The 20,316-nt window shown below is 39.7% G+C and overlaps 1 protein-coding gene across 3 annotated transcripts in view; it reads left to right on the top strand.

Annotated features, from left to right (window-relative positions):
• The window catches only part of TEX26 (testis expressed 26), a 49,651-nt gene extending 30,136 nt beyond the window's left edge, over positions 1-19,515 (top strand). For 2 of the 3 annotated variants that reach the window (XM_077745430.1, XM_077745427.1), the window contains one exon: positions 19,411-19,515. In XM_077745430.1, the coding sequence (XP_077601556.1) occupies positions 19,411-19,478 (68 nt within the window). In that variant the 3' untranslated portion in view covers positions 19,479-19,515. Of the gene's footprint in view, positions 1-2,919; positions 3,103-19,410 lie in introns of those variants that run through there. The other variant, XM_077745429.1, reaches the window with a different exon arrangement.
• Positions 19,516-20,316: the final 801 nt, after the last annotated feature.

The following is a 20,316-nucleotide window of genomic DNA, read 5'->3' as shown; positions in this document are numbered from 1 at the left end:
CATTTTCTAGTGCCTTGGATGACGCTTTTGCTTTTTGGATGGTGAGTGTCTCAGCAGAGCTCGTTTGTGGTAGGGCTGAGCCAGTATGCAAAGAACAAAAATATTGACAGATATATTAGACTGAATGAATGATTACCATCTCAGCTTAAAGTATTTTACTGAATTATCCCTCTTAGACACTATCGGAGCCCAGAGCAGGTACATTTTGAAAGAGAGAGGGGAAGGGGAGGGATGAACGTCATGGCCTAAAGCAGGGGCTACAGAGGTGGCGGGGTGAGGTAGGATAGAGAAGACTCTGGGAAGACACAAAATGAAGCTGAAGAAGAAGAAAGGAGGAGCAGCTGAAGGCAAATCTTTTATTTCCAACAATGCTGAAGATCACTATTTGGTATTGAGTTTCTCTATTAGAACTTGAAGGATTTGAACTAGATGTCTTTAATAGCCATTCTGTTTTCAAAATTGTGTTAATCTCTGAGTGATTCAGATCACCCCATGGTTTATTCTTGAGGCCACTGTTATCTATTGGTAAAGACTGTCATCTCCCTACGTATTCCCCTCTTGAAAGACAAAATTATCTGAAATCTGGCTTCAGAATCTTTCAGCCATTACTCCCTCTCCATCTCTTCCAATGAAAACTCCCACGAATAGCCCTTCCTAGGGTGTGATTCAATACTGTTAAGAATATATTCACTGACTCAAGAAACCTCACTGATTGAGTATCTATCATGCTTACTTGATACCAAGATAAATAGAAAACAAATCCTTCTTTTTCAAGGAACTCATTTTCAGGTGTGGGAGACAGGCACACAGTTATAATGTTATAAGCTCTGTAATCAAAGTAATCTTTGGGTATATTACAACCCTGTGGACTGACAGGGTGTTAAGGAAGGCTGCTTCTGGGGGGCTTTCTTTAAAGGTTAAGGATGAATCACCCTGATAAGAAGCAGGGCCTTTCAGAGGAGCAGAAGGAGGAGCATAAATGAATTCATGGGGACACGAATCTGCATCCGTACATAATAAATACAGGTAGCATTAGAATGACAACTGGTAACCTTTTTGACATTAAGTTATTTAAATTGCTATTAAATTTGCTACAATCTCATCTTTTTTATTCATTCATGCCAAACTTGATTCACCTTCGATGCTTATCTTTGGTAGGAGAATGATTTTTTGTTCATTTGCTTGCTTACTTAAAATTAACTCTTAGCTGTAAGATTTAAAATGGAGACATTTGGGACTCAAAATGACTACTAAAACTAGCAAATGTTGAGAATTATGGAGCAAAAAGTTGCTGGTAGGTATGTCAAATAGTAGGATCACTGTAACACTTGTTACAGATTTGCCAGTTTCCCGCAAAGTTAAACCTACATCTACTCCATGACCCAGAAGATCTACTTCTGAGTATTCACCGAAGCGAAAAGAAAACACATGTCATAGAAGGACATGTACAAAAATGTTCATATCCATTTTATTCTCAATAGTCCCAGACTGGATACAACCCAAATCACCACCAATAGCAGAATGTAAACAAACTGGGTATATTCACAAAATGAAATACTACTAGATATTAAGAAACACCAGTTACTGATGTATTCAACAACATTATGCTGAGTGAAAGAAGCCAGACACAAAATCACACATTTTGTATGTTTGCATTTATTCAAAGGGCTACAACAGGCAGCACTTATCTGTGATGAAGGAAATCAGAACAGTGAGTGTCTTGAGGGAGAAGGTGTTGACTGGGAAGGAGCATGACAAGTCTTTCTGGAGTGGAGTGGTGGCAATGATCTCTATTATATGCATATAGGGGTTAATACATGCAAGTGTCAACCCATCAAACTGCACATGAAAGATCAGTGTGTTTAACTTCATGAAAAGTATACCAAAATTTAAAAATGCTGAGATCAGAAAAGATATGGAGTGGGGTGGGGATGGTTTACAATTAAATATTAGGTCATAAAAACAAAGAACCACAAAGAATTGGAGACTAAACCTGAAACACACACACACACACACACACACTCCTGATCTTTAGACTTCAGCGCATGGTAACATGGGCATTGAACTTGATAACATGGTACCCTTTGCATTCTTCCTTTCTTTTGGTTTTTGCTATGTAGATGACAATTGCTAGGAGTAAGAAAAATTTTATAGCTCTGCTCTGTAATATTAAAAGAATATATCTATATCTATATCTATATCTATATCTATATCTATATCTATATCTATATCTATATCTATGTAATGAGGATTAGGGAACCATGAATGTTCAGAACCAGACAAGGCTCCTTTACTTTCCAGATGAGGAAATGGAGGCCAGGAGGTTGAAGGGCCCTCTCATGGTCAGTTGTTACTCAAAGATAGCAAAGCATACCAAGGTTTGTTGGCAGAAAAATAGCCCCAGCTTTAACGAGCTTTTGGAACAATAGCCTATATAGTTTTTTGGTCATCACTATTTATTACTGTATCCTCAGTAGTAAAGGGTAAGGCTCTCCTATTTATTGTCTTTTATGGACCAGGCGCTTTACATAGCATTCCTAATCCAGTCCAGCAACGGAGCAAGGTAAGTACTATTATATATATTCAAAGACCAGGAAATGAAGGAATGGAGAGGACATGTGACTTGCCAGAAATTGTGAGTGCAAAACAGAAACCTAAGCTTAGTTTCATTCCAGGCTCCATGTTCTTTCCAGGAAGACTTGGTGATCATTCGAATATGATGTTTTACTCTTTTTAATCAATAATTATACAATTGTACCTTGCTAGGTATTAGGCATATGCCCTTTGATATTTTGGTTCCATCAAATTTGTACCTAGAGCACTATTATCAGGTATTTTCTCCCCTTTCTAGAATTTCTCTATTTAGTGCTTAAATAATTAAATGGAAGATTTCATCCTGTTTTTCTTCATAATTTTCAGACAGACAAATTCTTGATCGCTTTATTCACTCTTACTATGGTGATGACAATGGGACAGAAAAATAAAGGAAACAGTTCAAATGAAGAAAATTGAAAATCAATGAAAGCACTGGGTCAAAGGGCCTACCTACTGAGTCATTGTTTTCAATAATGAAAAAAAAAAGATCCAAATTGTTCTAAATAATTTTCATGGCTCTGTGTAATTTTGTTTTATTTTGTTTTTTAAACAATAAAATGATTGAAGGCTATAAATCCTTTCCCACCAGCATAGCTTTAAGTGTATCCAATAGATTTTGCTATTATCTTTTGGATACTTAATTTGTGGTTTCAGTTTTGATATTCTCTTTGACCCAGAAATTATGCCAAACAGGTTTCTTAATTTTCCAATAATTAGAGGATTTAGAAAACCTTTTTATTGTTGATTGCCTGTTTGAAAGTAAAAAAAAATCTTTGCTTTGGGAAATATAGCAAAGTTTTCTTACATTATGCATATGATTAATTTGTAAATTACATGAATAAAAGAAGAGGAAAAAAAAGTATAGTTTATTGTATTTCTCACATCCTATCTATCTTTGCTTTAATTGTATACTTGAACTGTCAAATTCTGAAAGAATATTAAAAACATCCCACACTGGGGCGTCTGGGTGGCTTAGTCGGTTAAGCATCCGACTTTCGCTTAGGTCATGATCTCGCGGTTCGTGGGTTCGAGCCCCGCGTCGGGCTCTGTGCTGACTGCCAGCTCGGAGCCTGGAGCCTGTTTCGGAGTCTGTGACTCCCTCCCTCTCTGACCCTCCCCTGCTCACGCTGTCTCTCTCTCTCCTAGAAATTAAAAAAAAAAAAAAACACATTTAAAAACATCCTACACTAAGGGCACCTGGGTGGCTTAGTTGGTTGAGTGCCTGATTTCAGCTCAGGTCATGATCTCGTGGTTCGTGGGTTCGAGCCCTGCATTGGGCACTGTGCTGACAGCTCAGAGCCGGGAGCCTGCTTTGGATTCTGGGTCTCCATCTCTCTCTCTCTGCCCCTTCCCCTCTCGCACTCTGTCTCTCTCTCAAAAATAAACATTAAAAAAATTAAAAACAAAAAGACATCCCACACTAAAAATATGTTCATTAATGTCTTCTTATATTTCTAGGGTTTTGTATATATAGCTGCTATGTTGATTATCAATATTCATGACTCTATATAATAGAGTTTTTCAGTAATTAGTTTTTTACCCATTACATACTATTCCTCTTTGACCTCATTAATAATTTTGGCCATGAATTACATTTTAGCTGATATTAGTGTTGCCATTCATATTGGGCTTGTTTTTCTTAACCTTTTCTTGGTATATTTTTTCCTTCCCTTAATTTCCAATCTTTCTTTGTAACTTTGTTTCAGTATGCTTCTAGAAATACCTTATGTCTGGGATTTATATTATAACTAATACAAGTCTTTGTCTTTTGCTAGAAGAATTTAGTCAGTAATTACGATGCTTGACATACTTGCTTTTATGATTTACATGTTAGTTTTTGTTATTCTTTACTCTTCTTTTTAGGTTTCCTTTTAAACATTTTCTTTATTCTTTTCTTAAGCTATTAATTATTATTATTATTATTTTAATGTTTTTTTATTTATTTCTGAGAGAGAGAGAGAGAGAGACAGTGTGAGCAGGGGAGGGTCAGAGAGAGAAAGGGAGACACAAATCTGAAACAGGCTCCAGGCTCTGAGCTGTCAGCACAGAGCCCAACACGGGGCTCAAACCCATGAACTGTGAGATCATGACCCGAGCTGAAGTCAGACGCTTAACTGACTGAGCCACCCAGGAGCCCCTAAAAATTTTTTCGTGGGTTTGAGCCCATCTCGTACCGCACTTCTTACTCCATCCCCACATGCACATGCACACACATGCTCACATACACTTCACTGCTGATGGAGTTTGGAATTTTGGCTTCAAGCTTTTCTTCCTCACAATATCCTTCCCTATTTAAAGAAAACTTAAGGGGCTCCTGGGTGGCTCAGCCGGTTAAGCGTCCGACTTCGGCTCAGGTCATGATCTCATGGTTTGTGGGTTCGAGCCCCGCATCGGGCTCTGTGCTGACAGCTCAGAGCCTGGAGCCTGCTTCAGATTCTGTGTCTCCCTGTCTCTCTGACCCGCCCCTACTCATTCTCTCACGCTCTCTCTCTCTCAAATAAATAAAAAAAATTAAAAAAAACCTTAAGAAATCTAAGTTTCAGCCCCATCATCAGTACCATCCATTTATATTTAACTATCACCCATTCATGCATTCTTTCTTTTTCCTAAAGATGAGTTCCCTGCTCTGACTTTCTTTTATTTGGCCAGAATATGTATGTGTTTTCACAGATGGGTTACCAGGATGGTAACACACTGAATCTTGTCATTCTTTTGACCGTTTGTCGTAATTAAATGGTATCTTGTCTGGGTGTAGAATTCTTGGAACTAACTGATTTTCTCAGTTGCCCACAGTTACTCCATTGTCTTGGTTGAGAGTACAATTTATAAGTCAGATGCTGGTCTGGTTCAGTGACTACTATATGTGATCTGGGTGTGTGTTTGTGCGCGTGCACTTCCTGGAAGTTTATAAGATTGTCTCTTTAGAGTAGTTCAGTAACTTTTTGAGGCTATGTTCTGTGTCATTTGGAATTTTTCTTTAACTTTAGGTAATTTCTTTTATTTCACCTTTTGTTATTATGGCCTTTCTCTATGCTCTATGTAACTATGATACCTTTCCTCCTTCTGAATGTAATATTATTTGCAGCAGACGCCTCCTGGGTCTGTCCTTTTTGCCTTTTGCCTTTTTGTTTATGCTTGTCATTTTAAAAAATGCTTTTAACTTCTGTTGTATATTTCTTTCTTTTGCTCACTCAAAGCATCATTTTGGTTCTTAGCAATGACTGTTCTGTTTACCACACTTTAAAATCCAGGCATCAAATTTTATTCTACCTTTAGTTTTAGAAAGTCTTTTTTTTCCCTTCTATGATTGAGTCTCCTTGAGGGTTTACTTCTCTTTTGTTAAACTTGTCCTTACCTGCTTCATTGACTCTGCCACCTTTGGAGCCACCTTTTCTAATTATTGAGTGTGGTCTTTTCCCTCAACATACAGAGTATTCATAAAGGATATCACGGGTTGTCAGCCCTCAGGGTAGGCCAGTCCACTGGAGTCTCTGAGCCAAGAAAAATGAGCCTTAGGGGAAGTGGGTCAGTATTTGGTTTTGGATGAGCAGTGAAGGGGCGTGGCTAATGGAGAAAGGGTCCACTTGCTGCTGAAGGGCAGAGGACAGTCCCATGCTCTTTCTGGACTCCTCCAAGAAGGGGAAGAACAACTTGTGCCCAGCTGCACAGACTGGGACAAGTTTATCCCCCTACTGAAAACTTTTCCGAGTTTTATGGCCATCAGGCTTGGATAGGTTGTCTGGGAACCACAAGCAACAAGGGACCAGGTGTAGCACTTCTGGAAGGCATATTCCATATCTGCCCATTGGAGCCTATCAGAGAACCTTGAATCTGAGACCCGTGCTCTGGGCTCCAGCACAGAGCCTTCTCCCATGGTTCGGCACCTACTGCTCTACCGGCACAAAAGTTCAAGTAGAATAAAGATTTGTACCTCCTCCCCATGTCTGAAGAATTTGTGACTTCATACCTGGCCCAGGCCCCGCTCAGTAATGTGCAGTTTGGTGGTGGTGAGGCATTCAGAGTGCATGTGAAACTCTTTAAAGATAAGGCTTCTCAGCCTCACTTTCTCCACTTCCCCAGAAGTTCTGTGGGGACATCTCTCCCCTGCTCCCTGCCCTGAATAACAATTACCGGTAAGATTTGCATGGGGATGCAGCCTGACCACTCAGTTTTTTATGAATCTCATGTTTGCCCTGTCCTACTTTCCACTTCCATTTTGTATGAAAGCAGTAATATCCCAATGGTGTCTCTTTAAGATGGGTAATTTTCTACCTCTAGACTGGTGTTTGCCCCACTTGGGCCAGCACTTGAACATCAAGATGCTGTTGATGTCTTCCTTGAAGTTCCAGGGATTTAGCTGTGGCCAGCCAGTAATTTCACATGGATTCACTTTTGGTTTAGTGTGTGTAGGTGGGACTTCATGACTATCGTCACAATACTCACTCCAAGGCATGTTCCACACTCCATTGGGATCTTGGGCCAAATACTAAGCAATGAGTAGCCACTTCAGTCAATATTTATTGAACATCTACTTAGTGTATGATATTTTGTTATAGTAGCCCAAATAGACTCATACACCTACCCCAACTGACCTGCCTTACTGACCCACAAATTGTGAGTGAAAACAAATGCTTTTTGTTGCATGCCACTGAGATTAATGTAACCGTAGCTAAGTGATTCATGCACAATATTTATTTAGATGAGGCATTTCGGAGAAACCTCAGAATGAAATGAAGGGCATGGTACAATCAGTTCTCCTTAAAACTATTAAGTCTGAACACCACTAAAAACTCTGGGTAGTGTTTAAAAAGTGGTTGTCTTTTAACACAGGAGAGGGTGGCTGTGGTTCCTTTGTATTTTAAAGGCTGCCAAATGGTGAAGGCATTTTAAACATTGAAAACTTCAAAGGTTCTCTGGAGGCCAGTAGCCACTAGTTATTTTAACGTGCCAAAGGATGTGAAGGATTGCTTTACTATGTTTCCTTTTCAGAGCAGATTGTCAAGACCAGATCAGTCAATGCATCCGATGTGAATTAATTATGTAATACTAGTATCTCTATTATTCTCTTTAAAAGAGAGTAGCATTTCAACACAGATAATGATTCTGAAATTCTTTCTCTTCTGCAATCCCCTGATTTTTTTTTTTTTAATTCACTTTCCACTCTCTTGCAAAACTCACCCCCACATGCACACCCAATAAAAAAAAATACACATAACAGATTTTTATGCTTTCCAGAAACATCTGTTCTTTGTTTTTAACCTCTTGAGGAAACTGTGATATAAATATGTTTAAATTTATTCTATTCTGTTTAAAAAAACACTTTCACGAACGGAAGAGTAGAAAAGTAACATCACTTGAAATTAAAGAGTGCAGTAATTTATTTTAAAAAAATAGAAGAAACAGAAACATCACAGTGGGGCATATTGAATTTTCATTATGTGCTAAGAGTCTTTCTGCACAGCAAGTATGTGAGTCAGAGTAGTGCTTGTCAACCTTGGCTGCACAGCAGAATGGCCTAGAGAGATTTTAAAAATCCTGATGCCCCGACCATTCCCGGGACAATGACACCAGAAATTCTGGGGATGGAAGTCAGCAGTGGTCAATTCTAAATTTCCCCAGGTGATTCTACTGTTCAGCAAAGATGAAGAGAGCCATTGCCCTGAAGAAGTGACCTAGCTGGCAAGGTACACCTGTTAAGGGCAAGTTGCTAGTTTAGTTAAGGTCTGGCAGTAAAGAGAATCCACCCCCTTTGTTTCACAGGATGAGGCTTAAATGGAGTACTTCTGAGGGTGAGGCTTGCAGAAGTTAGCAATGGAAGGAAGCCGTTACCATCTCTAGGCTTGGTGGACAATATCATTGGAGCCCAGTGAGACCTAGATGCATGGAGAAGCAAGCCCCTGTCTCATGGGAGTTGTAGTTACGGAGGGATAGAGTCACTGCCAGAGACGTGCATCCTGGAGGGATGGGGGAAGAAATACTCCACTCTCACTTTCTCCTTCCCCTTGATGGAATCTGACCCCCTGTCCATGGCTCCCATTGACCAAGCCTAGTGGACTCCCACCAGAAAGCTATTGAGGAAGATACAGTCCAAAGGGTCAACCTCCAGTGGCACAGAGTGGGCTAGAGAAGGACATTAGAGAAGGGATTTTGGGGTCAAACTGAGTATAACCAACATAGCCATCTCGCCTTTCTGAACCAAAGCCAAAAGCAGTGTGTGGGGCCCAGTACTGAATATGATTTCTAAATGTAATTTTATAAAATGCTGTACAAGACAAAGTGAAATTATTCATTTGCGGAATCATCTTCAAAAATAATCACACCTCAGGGGCACCTGGGTGGCTCAGTCAGTTACCTGTCCAACTTCGGCTCAGGTCATGATCTCACAGTTCATGAATTAGAGCCCTGCGTCGGGCTCTGTGCTGACAGCTCAGAGCCTGGAGCTGCTTCAGATTCTGTGTCTCCCTCTCTCCCTGCTCCACCCCTGCTCATGCTCTGTCTCTCTGTCTCTCTCAAAAAATAAAACAAAATACTAAAAATTAAAAAAAATCACATTTAATGAAATTGGGATTGTTTCAGAAGACCTAAGGTATGTGATTACAACAGTTTAAACTTTATCATTCAACATTTATTAAAAAAAAAAAGTTTTTAAAGTCTTTTGTGCCAGACACTGTCCCCTGCTAGCTACAGAAATCAAAGACACTGAAAACCACAGGTATGGGCCTCTGGGTGGAGTATTCTATCAATGTCTGTTATGTCGTCTGTGGTCCCAATCTTCTGTGTCTTTACTGATTTCCTCTTTGAGAAGTNATGGCTCCCATTGACCAAGCCTAGTGGACTCCCACCAGAAAGCTATTGAGGAAGATACAGTCCAAAGGGTCAACCTCCAGTGGCACAGAGTGGGCTAGAGAAGGACATTAGAGAAGGGATTTTGGGGTCAAACTGAGTATAACCAACATAGCCATCTCGCCTTTCTGAACCAAAGCCAAAAGCAGTGTGTGGGGCCCAGTACTGAATATGATTTCTAAATGTAATTTTATAAAATGCTGTACAAGACAAAGTGAAATTATTCATTTGCGGAATCATCTTCAAAAATAATCACACCTCAGGGGCACCTGGGTGGCTCAGTCAGTTACGTGTCCAACTTCGGCTCAGGTCATGATCTCACAGTTCATGAATTAGAGCCCTGCGTCGGGCTCTGTGCTGACAGCTCAGAGCCTGGAGCTGCTTCAGATTCTGTGTCTCCCTCTCTCCCTGCTCCACCCCTGCTCATGCTCTGTCTCTCTGTCTCTCTCAAAAAATAAAACAAAATACTAAAAATTAAAAAAAATCACATTTAATGAAATTGGGATTGTTTCAGAAGACCTAAGGTATGTGATTACAACAGTTTAAACTTTATCATTCAACATTTATTAAAAAAATAAGTTTTTAAAGTCTTTTGTGCCAGACACCGTCCCCTGCTAGCTACAGAAATCAAAGACACTGAAAACCACAGGTATGGGCCTCTGGGTGGAGTATTCTATCAATGTCTGTTATGTCGTCTGTGGTCCCAATCTTCTGTGTCTTTACTGATTTCCTCTTTGAGAAGTGTTCAAATCTCCAACTATAATTGTGAATTTGTCTATTTATCATTTCAAGTTCATTGGTCTTTATGTTCCTCCTCATGTGTTTTGAAGCTGCATTGTTAGGAGCAAACACACCTGGGTTTTCCTAAAGAACTGACCCTTTTTTCATTATATATAGGCCCTCTTTAACCCTGATGATATTACACATTCTGAGTTGATTTTGTCTATTATTAAGGTAGCTCTTTCAGCTTTGTTTTGATTAATTTCTCTGTGGTATGTATTTTTCCATCCTTTTACAACTGTCTTCTCAATTTTTAATTTAATTTTTCTTTGTTTGAGAGGGAAAGAGAGAAGAGGAGGAGGAGGAAGCAGGGAGAGAGAGAAAGAGAGAGAGAGAGAGAGAGAGAGAGAGAATCCTAAGCAGGCCCCTTGCTCAGCATAGAGCCTGATGCAGGGCTCGATCTCATGAACCATGAAATCATGACCTGAGCTGAAATTAAGAGTCAGGCACTCAACCAACTGAGCCACCCAGGTGCACCTGTCTTCATTTAAAGTGGGTTTCTTTGTGTGTATATGTACCACATCTTCTATTTCTATTCATCAGTCAATGTGCACTTGGGCTGTTTCCATAATTTGGCTATTGTAGATAATGCTGAAATATCAGGGTGCATGTATCCCTTTGAATTAGTATTTGTGGGTGGCAGGATGGGTTAAATAGGTGATGATTAAGGAGTGCCCTTGTGTTGGGCACAGGGTGTTGTATGGAAGTGTTGAATTGCTATATGTACACTGTATGTTAATTGACTGGGATTTAAATAAAAACCTAAATAATGGGGGTGCCTGGGTAGCTCGGTGGGTTGAGCAGCTGCCTCTTGATTTTGGCTCAGGTCATGATATCAAGGTTTGCGGATTCGAGCCCTGCATTGGGCTCTGTGCTGACAGTGTGAAGCCTGCTTGGAATTCTCTCTCTGCCCCTTCCTCACTCCCTCGCATGTGCTCTCCCTTTCTTTCAAAATAAATAAATAAACAAATCTTAAAAAAACTTAAAAAAAAACTAAAAAAAATAAAGTGGGTTTCTTGTAGATAGAAAATAATTAGACTTACTTTTTTATTCAATCTGATAATCTCTTTCAATTGATGCACTCATGCCATTCACATTTAATGTGATTATTGATATGATTGGGTTAAAAATTTTCATTTTGATATCTGTTTTCCATTTGATTTCATATTTTCTTTTTTCCTTCTTTTTCTAATTCCTCTTGGATTGATATCAGCATATTTTTTGGATCAATTGGATTGAGTCAGCATATTTTTATTATTCCATCTTTGTCTCCACTGTTATTATTCATGCTGCTTTCCCAAATATTTTCTAGTGCTTTCCTTAGTTTCTCCAATATACATCTTGAAGTAATATACATCTGCCATCAAATATTTTACTACCTCCTATTAGCTTAAAAACCTTATAATTTTATATGCCTAATTACCCCCTTCTTTCCTTTGTGCTATTGTTATTATACATTTTATTTTTACCTATGCTATAAATATATAACACATTACTATTCTTTTTTAGATAGCTTTCTTTTAGAAAAATCGAATTTGATATTGTCTTTATTTATTGTATCTCCAGCACTCTCCATTTCTTTGTGTAGGTCTGAGTTTCTGTCTAATTCCATATTCTTTAACATTTCTAAAGCTTTTCCTTCTGGTAGATTTTCGCATGAGGGTTAAGGTCCATCTTTTCATTAGCTGGACTGAGTTTTAGGTTAGTTGTTGCTAGGATTACCCTCAGTATAACAAAACCTTCAAATTGTTCTCAGTTTTTGTTTGAGAATATCTCTGTTTCTTTCAGTTATGGAAGATATTTTTTGAGCTCTGGAATTTTTGCTTGACACATTTTTTTCTTTCAACATTTTAAAGGTGTTCTTCCTTTGCCTTATTGCTTGCCTCATTTCTGACAAGGGGCACCCTAATTCTTATCTTTATTCCTCTGTAATATGTCTTTCTTCTGTGACTGCTTTAAAATTTTTCTTTCTTTTTTTTTCAAGGAGTTTGAGTATATTAAGTTTTTGTACTTTTGTTCTCTGAGCTTCTTAAATCTATGGTCTGGTGTCTGTCATTGATTTTGGGAAATTCTTAGCCATTATTCTGTTAAATATTTCTTCTGCCCTATTCTCTTGTTTTTTGCCTCTATGATGCTAAGTACACATATATGATTTGGCATTGTCACACAGCTCTGAAATATTCTGTTCTGTTCTTTTTTTTTTTTCCTGCTCTATTTTTTCTTTGTGTGTTTCAGCTTGGCTAATTTCTATTGGCCAGCCATCAAGTTCACTGATTCTTTTCTGGACTGTGTCAGGTTTACTGATCAACCCATCAAAGGGGGTTCTTCATCTCTATTTCTACATTTTTCATTTCTAGCATTTCCATTTGATTCTTTCTTGTGGTTTCCATCTCTGTGCTGCCATTACCTACTTGGTGTTATGTACGACTTTGATATATTAATCATAGTTGTTTAAAATTTCCCATTATATAGTTCCAACATCTGTACTATAGTTGAGTCTTTTTCTGTTGATTGCTTTGTCTCTTGGCAGTGTACTGATTTTTTAAAATTGTCCTTACATGTGCCTTGTAACTTTTTGCTGGAAGTTGAACATCTTGTGTATCACGACAGAAGCTGGAGTAAATAGTTTTCATGACAGGGAACTGGCATGCTTTTTCTTCTAGTAGGCCTTTTGTGTGGGAGTTAGTGTTCATACAGTTAGGTTTGTTGTTGCTATGGTTACCCTGGGTGCACCACAGGCCTCAGATTCCTCTAACAATACCTTGTCGTGTAACAGTACTTTGTAGCATAGCAGCTGGTTTTCCAGAGGGTGTTTTCAATTCCTGCTCCTTCCCCAGCTTTAGATCTGTCCTGTACAATGCACCTCAGTATGGGCATGTCTCCACACTTGCAATGCTCCCGGCACTATTCTACTGTTACTTGTTACTCAGTTTGTTAGCATCATGGTGGGGATGTTCTCTGGTGCACTGCTTAAGCCTATTCTTAGTCTGATACTAGGTTCCCAGGTCTTGGGATGTGGCCTTCTGAGGATTCCTGCCTCAGCCCTACCTATAGTTCTGAGCCCAGTGCTTGTGTCTGTCCCTTTCCAATGAATAGAGGAAATTTTCATTTCCCTTCCTTCAGCAGCAGTGGGGTTTCCCCTGTATCCTAGGGGCAGTATTATTTTTTTTCCCCATAGATTAAAGCTTTTATTCCATAGGGGAGATAGAGAAAGGAGTCTGGGTTTCCTACTCCTCCTGTGGTAGCTACTGTCCCTAAGCCCTGCACCATATTTTCCCTGGAGAGTCACCAGTCTCTTCCATGAACTCTTGGGGTGGGGGTGGGGAGTCCATGGAGAAGGCTGGAAGGGGGTGGGACATCCCCTAAGTTCTGCAGCCTCACTGGGCTCCACACTCTACTGCCAGCCCATAGTCTCTATCAAATCACTAACTGTTCTTGCAGAACTTTTTCTGGTGTCCAGCTGTTCTGTCCTAGGTAAGCAAATATTAGTACCCATCTCACCCTACAGGTGCCTGGGTCTCCTTCGATTTGGGGCTAGATGGTTGACCTGTGACCTCAGTTCTGTGATTGGCACAAAAAGGTGCAAACATGCAGTTTGTCCAGGTTTCTGTCATTGTTGTCCTGATAAGGGTGGGAATTACACCTTTTCCACCTCTCCAGAGCCCCGAGCAGAAACTGAAAGTCAGAAATAGGGTTTTTAGTTGACGTTTTCTGTCTTTTAACAGTTTCCAATTTCCAGTTATAAATAAGTCCTGAGAACGCAAGTATGGCATGATGATTGGAATTTGCAGTGCTATATTGTGTATCTGAAAGCTGCTGAGACAATAGATCTTAAACGTTCTCACCACAAGAAAAAAATTTGTAGCTATATAAAGTGATGGATATTAATTAAACTTATTGTGGTGATCATTTCACAATATCAACATGTATCAAGTCATTAGATTGTATCCCTTAAATTGATCCAGTGTTATATGTCGATTGTATCTCAATAGAACTAAAAAAATGTGACTTTTTTGGCATGTTAATGATATCTCACTAAAAAATCATAGTGTTGTTAATGGATGGATATAATTAGTCTGTAGTCATTATTAACAAATTTTAATAGTTTTTAACTTTTATTCCATTAGTTTAATTTTTCTTATTTTTATAGTAATTATAAACACCTATAAAACACTTTGGGTAACATTTAATTAGAAACAGGACCAATATGAAGAAAACTCATAAAATTCTCTATGGAACATGAAGTAAGTTCTTGAGTAAATAAAGAGGCAGTGCCGTTTCATACAGAAGATTCAATATTGGCCAAATGTCACTTTCTCCTAAATTGACTTCTAAATGTAATACCAATATAATTTTTAACAGTAGCTTCATGAGTCTATATAGCTGTGTATGTAACTTGGCAAAAAATTCCAAAGCTCATTTGGAAAGAAGAAATGTCAAGAACATCCAGGAAATGTTTAATCCTGAAGATAATTGGAGAAAATAGTTAGGAGACAATTTCCCTCATAAATATTTAAATGTGTCAGAAAGTTAGCATACTACTACACTCTGTCGCAGGAGCAGGGAAAATGGACAGATTAATGACAGAAAATAGGCCAGGAAAAGACTACAATATATGTGGGAATGTGGTATGTGCCAGCACAAAACTGTGGGGGGAAATAGTTTCCCAAATAAATGTCATTGAAACCCAACCATGGGGACAAAAGATGTACCTGTACATCATTCCCTCCGTAAATTGCAGAATGGATTAAATAAATAAATGTAAAATGTTTAAAAACATGAAGAAACTAGAAATTTTTTTTTCCTAGCGAGGGTAAAAAACACAGATTCTTAAATAAAGAGACTATTAAATCTGTGCACCTAAACAAGCCCCTTCCCCCTCCCAAACAACCTTGGCATAAAAATGAGAGACAACTGGANCTGTGGGGGGAAATAGTTTCCCAAATAAATGTCATTGAAACCCAACCATGGGGACAAAAGATGTACCTGTACATCATTCCCTCCGTAAATTGCAGAATGGATTAAATAAATAAATGTAAAATGTTTAAAAACATGAAGAAACTAGAAATTTTTTTTTCCTAGCGAGGGTAAAAAACACAGATTCTTAAATAAAGAGACTATTAAATCTGTGCACCTAAACAAGCCCCTTCCCCCTCCCAAATAACCTTGGCATAAAAATGAGAGACAACTGGAAAAGGATTAGCATCGCCTATGACAAAGCGGCAATAGTCTATTCAAATAGTTTTTATAAGTAAACCAGAAATTAACACATGCCTTAATGGAAAAATGGGCAAAGGCTTGCCATATTGGCTAAGATGAACCGAACACTGTTGACAGGGTGATAAAGGCTGCCCTCATGGGTGGTGGCAGTGAGTATGAGTTTGTAACAAACAACCAGGAACTGGGTGGCCTGAAACAACAAAAATTATTGTCTCACAGTTTGGGAAGCTAGAAATTGGAAATCAAGGTGTTGGCAGGGCTGTGCTCCCTCCACAACCTCTAGGGAAGAATTCTTCTATGATTCTTTCAGCTTCTGGTAAACCTCAGTGTTTCTGGATTTGTAGAAGCATCAATTCAACCTCTGCCTCCAGTGGCACATGGCATTTGTCGGAGGCCGGCACCGGCAGGTCCAGGGGTCCCTGAAGGATGGACGGTGTCGGCGAGAGAGTGAGTGAGAGAGCCCCGAGATTCTTTCTGATCACCAGGCAGGCATGTTCGTCCTGTCGGTTTTGGTGTCTTTATTTACAGGTCAAAAGTTAACATGGCATCAGGAAATGGAATTTTTACAATGGATAGCTCTTTGTGATAAGATGTTTTTGGAAAATGTACAGAAACAGGTTTTACAGAAGTCTTCTTGCAGAACTGCCCCAATTATAGTGAGGTTGAGTAACTAAGAAAATGACAAGGTGTTCACATTTTAATAACACTAAGATTAAGTCATAGGTTTGTAGATACTCTTATCCATCCTCATCACAGCTGCCAGGGTAAGGGAAGGTGTTTGTGGAAAGTAGGCCTTAGGGAAGGGGCTGCTATACACCATCAGTTAGCAAAGGTGCATGTAGTAACTTATCTTCTGCCCTTATCTGTTCCTTCTAAGTTAGGCTCTTTGTCTCCGCGCGAGACTTGATTTTCCTGTTATATTCTTTATTGCACCAGAGAGCCAACCATACCTTTAAAGAGTTTAGCTCATTTCCCATACATAGAATAGCCTCTTTGAGTGCATTTACCTTTGTGTCTACTTTTATGATTTCTTGAATAGCTAGGGCATGAGAGACATTTTTGGTTAGTTGATTTACATGTTGAGCTATACGAACATCCTGAACTAACGCAATGGTAGAAACAGAATTGTACATGTAAAAGTCAATCTTTTATGAGTAAGGGTCATTAGCCTGTTTATAGCTCAAGGGAAAGTATGGAGGGAAACAGGACCTTCTGGAGACACAATGCCTGTTCCCATAATCAAAAGAAGAAGTTCCCACAATAAATTCCTTCACAAGGTGCAATCATCATACCAGGGCCAGAATAAGGGGACAAGTCACTCCCGATATTGAGAAACAAGGTACCTTAAGGGTCAGTGCTCAAGGAGAAATAATTGAGTGGGGGTGGATATCAGTCGTCATCTGCTTGGCAAGAGACCGTGCAAACTTGCTTTAACCTCACCAGGAGTTTTCTCGACTAGTGGGCTCAGAATGGCTCCTAACAGGCATTCTTTCTGTGTCTTTGTATGTCTACACGACCATCTTACCTCTGTGTCTCTGTCCACATTACCCTCTTCTCATAAGGACATTCATCATAGCAGACAAGGGCCCGCCCTAATCCAGTATAATCTCAGTTTGACAACATGTTTCCGTCCCCCTTTCACGAATTTACCACAAATGGGAGAAGTTACATGCCCAGTTTATTTTTTAAATCAAAGATCTATAAAACTGGAGAAAAATGTCAATGACTATTATGCCCATTAACAGGGGAACATTAAGTAAATTCAGAATGTAACACCATGCACACAGTTAGGGCTCTATTTTTTTAATGTTTATTTTTGAGAGAGAGACACACAGAGCACAAAGAGGGGAGGGGTTGAGAGAGAGGGAGACACAAAATCTGAGGCAGGCTCCAGGCTCTGAGCTGTCAGCACAGAGCATGACACAGGGCTCGAACCCACGAACTGTGAGATTGAGACCTGAGCAGAAGTCAGATGCTTAACTGACTGAGCCACCCAGGCACCCCTAGGTCTCTGTTTATTGACAGAAACGCAGTCTAGATGTCTTGCTAAGTAAAAAAAGTGATGTGATGTCATTTCTATAAAATNCCCTGCTCACTCTGTCTCTCTCTCTCTCTCTCTCTCTCAGAAATAAGTAAAACATTAAAAAATAAATAAAATTGCACAATTTCCCATTAATATAAAACAATACACTGATGTCCACCACAGTATACTTTATCTTGAGGAATGGATATCAGAGTTTTACCAGATGGCAGATGGCAGCTGTTGGTGAGGTCCAGAGGACCCCACACTTGACGACAAAGAGCCAAGCTGGTACATCTCAAAGCAGAAATCTCAGATGGGTCCCATCCTAGCTGGGCTGCTTGCTTCATGTGTAAATGAGGATCACAGCACTTCAGGAAGTTGACCCAAAGAATAAGTACATGAAGTTTTGGGATAGACTGGCAAACTGAGAAGTGCCATTCATTCATGCTTCTCCTATTTTAGGCATATTTCTAATCTCTGGAATTTCTGCTGGAAAAGAGATCAATGTATATCCATGGAGCTTATGGTCTGAAAGTAGAAAACTGATAACTAATAAATGCATAATACAGTGACAGTCCCAGTAGTGTGAAGAAAAACATACATATAATATAAATATGTATTTCACATGTGATACACCATGTAAATATATTCTACAGTGTTGAATTTGGGAGTCTGAAGGAAAATACAGCAGGCTAACCACAGAGAGACATGAGGGGTTGCTATTTTTGGTGGGGGTGGTCAGGAAGGCTTCTATAAGGTGGCGTTGAGCTCATTCCTGACGGAAGCCATGGAGGAGGGGAGAATCTTATGGATATTTAGAGGAAGGGCCTTCCAGGTAAGGGGACAGTGGCAGAAGCCCTACATGCACTAAGAGAAGGTCAGTGTGGTCCTAGATAACCCCGAAGAGAACGGTAGGAGATAAGGTCAGGAAGGTAGGAGGGCAGGAAGATCACAGGAGCCTCTGATGGTACGGGTTTTGCATTGCATTTTGCTTGAATGAGATGAACCCATGGAAGGGATTTGAGTAGAGGATTGACATGACCCAACTTCTGTTTTTAAATGATGGCACTCTACACAGCATATGGAGTAGGGAGGCAGAAGTTAAAACAGGGAGACCGACCTGAGGCTAGTGGCAATGGCCAGGCAAGTGATGCGGGTAGCTTGGCCTTAGTGTTGTTGGTGGAGAAAGTGAGGAATGGTTGGACTCTGAAGAGATTTCAAAGGTAGAACCTGTAGAATTTGTTGGTGGAATGTGTGTTTGCGAAGGAAAGAGAAGGAGATAGCTTCAAGGATTTTTCCACAAGCAATTGGAAAAATGGAGCTGCTATCTGAGTCAGGGAAGATGAGAGAGTGGGGTTGGGTAATCAAGAGTTCAGTTTTGGACAGTGGGTGGCATTCAAATATAATTATTAATTGCACCCTGTCAGGGCAAAGTGATGAGAACGTACTTTTATTTTTATTTTTATTTTTTTTAGAGAGAGTGAGTGAGTGGAGGAGAGGGGCAGAGGGAGATAAAGAGAGAGAATCTTAAAAGCAGGCTCCATGCTCAGTGTGGAGCCTGACGCAGGACTCAATCCCATAACCCTGGTATCCTGGTCTGAGCTGAAATCGAGTCAGACACTCAACTGACTGAGCCACCCAGATGCCCCAAGACAGTACTTTTAAGACCAGAGTTATTTTCCTCCCTGGCATTTCCTCCTCACTCCACCACCAACTTCATGTTAGCATCAGTTACCTTCTCCAATGATGGGATTAACATACCTTAATGTAGATGAATGAGGGAGGAGCAGAGAGAGGAAGTACCTACCCTGGTACTCCAGTTACAGACCCTGGCAGTAAGAGGCAAGCCACCACTGTGAGCAGAGCTCATCAGCACTGACTGTTCCCAGCGAGAAAGCAGCAAGATTTTCTTCAGCTAGCATCTCTCTGATCATTAGTAATTGCTCTAGGGGACAGAGTGGACACCGTGCTCATCAGTAAAGGAGTACCTGGCGGGTTTTGCTGGCTGATACCGTGAACTGGAGAGTGAGAAGAGCAAGCTCTGCTTTGGGAAGGTTAGAAACATCTCATGTTAACAGGTAAGAAAAGTTATCTTCATTCTTTGCTGTTTTTTTTTAATCTCATGGAATTTTCTAGAATTCCGCCTGGGTCCAGACAGTTGTTTGCTGTAACAGTGAGTATTATGAGGTAACTGTTTATGTTGTCAAGGAAGCAGGTTTTGCTCCTCGGGAGGAAGGTAAAGGGAAGTTTGTCACATGCAGTGTGGAGGCCAACCACACCCCCTTGGCCTGTCCTGAACATTTGCGGGCTACAGTGGCTTTTGGGCTCAGTGTCCTTAACTGGCTGTTGCTATGGAATTTTGTCTCTGGAATCAGAGCCTCTGCTTTGATAATTTAATTGCACTTAAAAAAAAAAACCCTTGAATTTGTGTAAATCCTGAGAATATCACGAGAGGGCTTTTGATTAATGCAAAATTAAAGCTCTTTCAGAAGCATTAATTGAGTAAAAAGAACACTATTCAAAGAGCTCTAAGGACATCCCAAACCATTTGAAGATAACAAACTCTACCGTCATTATCTTAAAATCTGGTTAATTAAAGTACTAAGTGTCATCAAACATTTTGACTTCGGGGTACTTTATTTATATTTGTTTCTATCTAATTTTCTTGTTGTCCTGACCATTAGGTATGTGTTCTTTTTTTTTTTTCTTTTCTTTTCTCACACTTCCCAGTCATGTTAGCAGGAAAAGAAACCTTAAAGTATTTTCAACTCAGTCTTTCAACCCATCCTTCTTACTGGCCAAGTGTTGATGAAGAATCGTAATTAAAAAGTGATCCATTTCCGGGTGCCTAGATG

This window comes from Crocuta crocuta, unplaced genomic scaffold (genome assembly GCF_008692635.1).
Source record: "Crocuta crocuta isolate KB4526 unplaced genomic scaffold, BGI_CrCroc_1.0 scaffold258, whole genome shotgun sequence".
NCBI lineage: Eukaryota > Metazoa > Chordata > Mammalia > Carnivora > Hyaenidae > Crocuta > Crocuta crocuta.
This window is presented reverse-complemented; position numbering and strand designations above follow the sequence as displayed.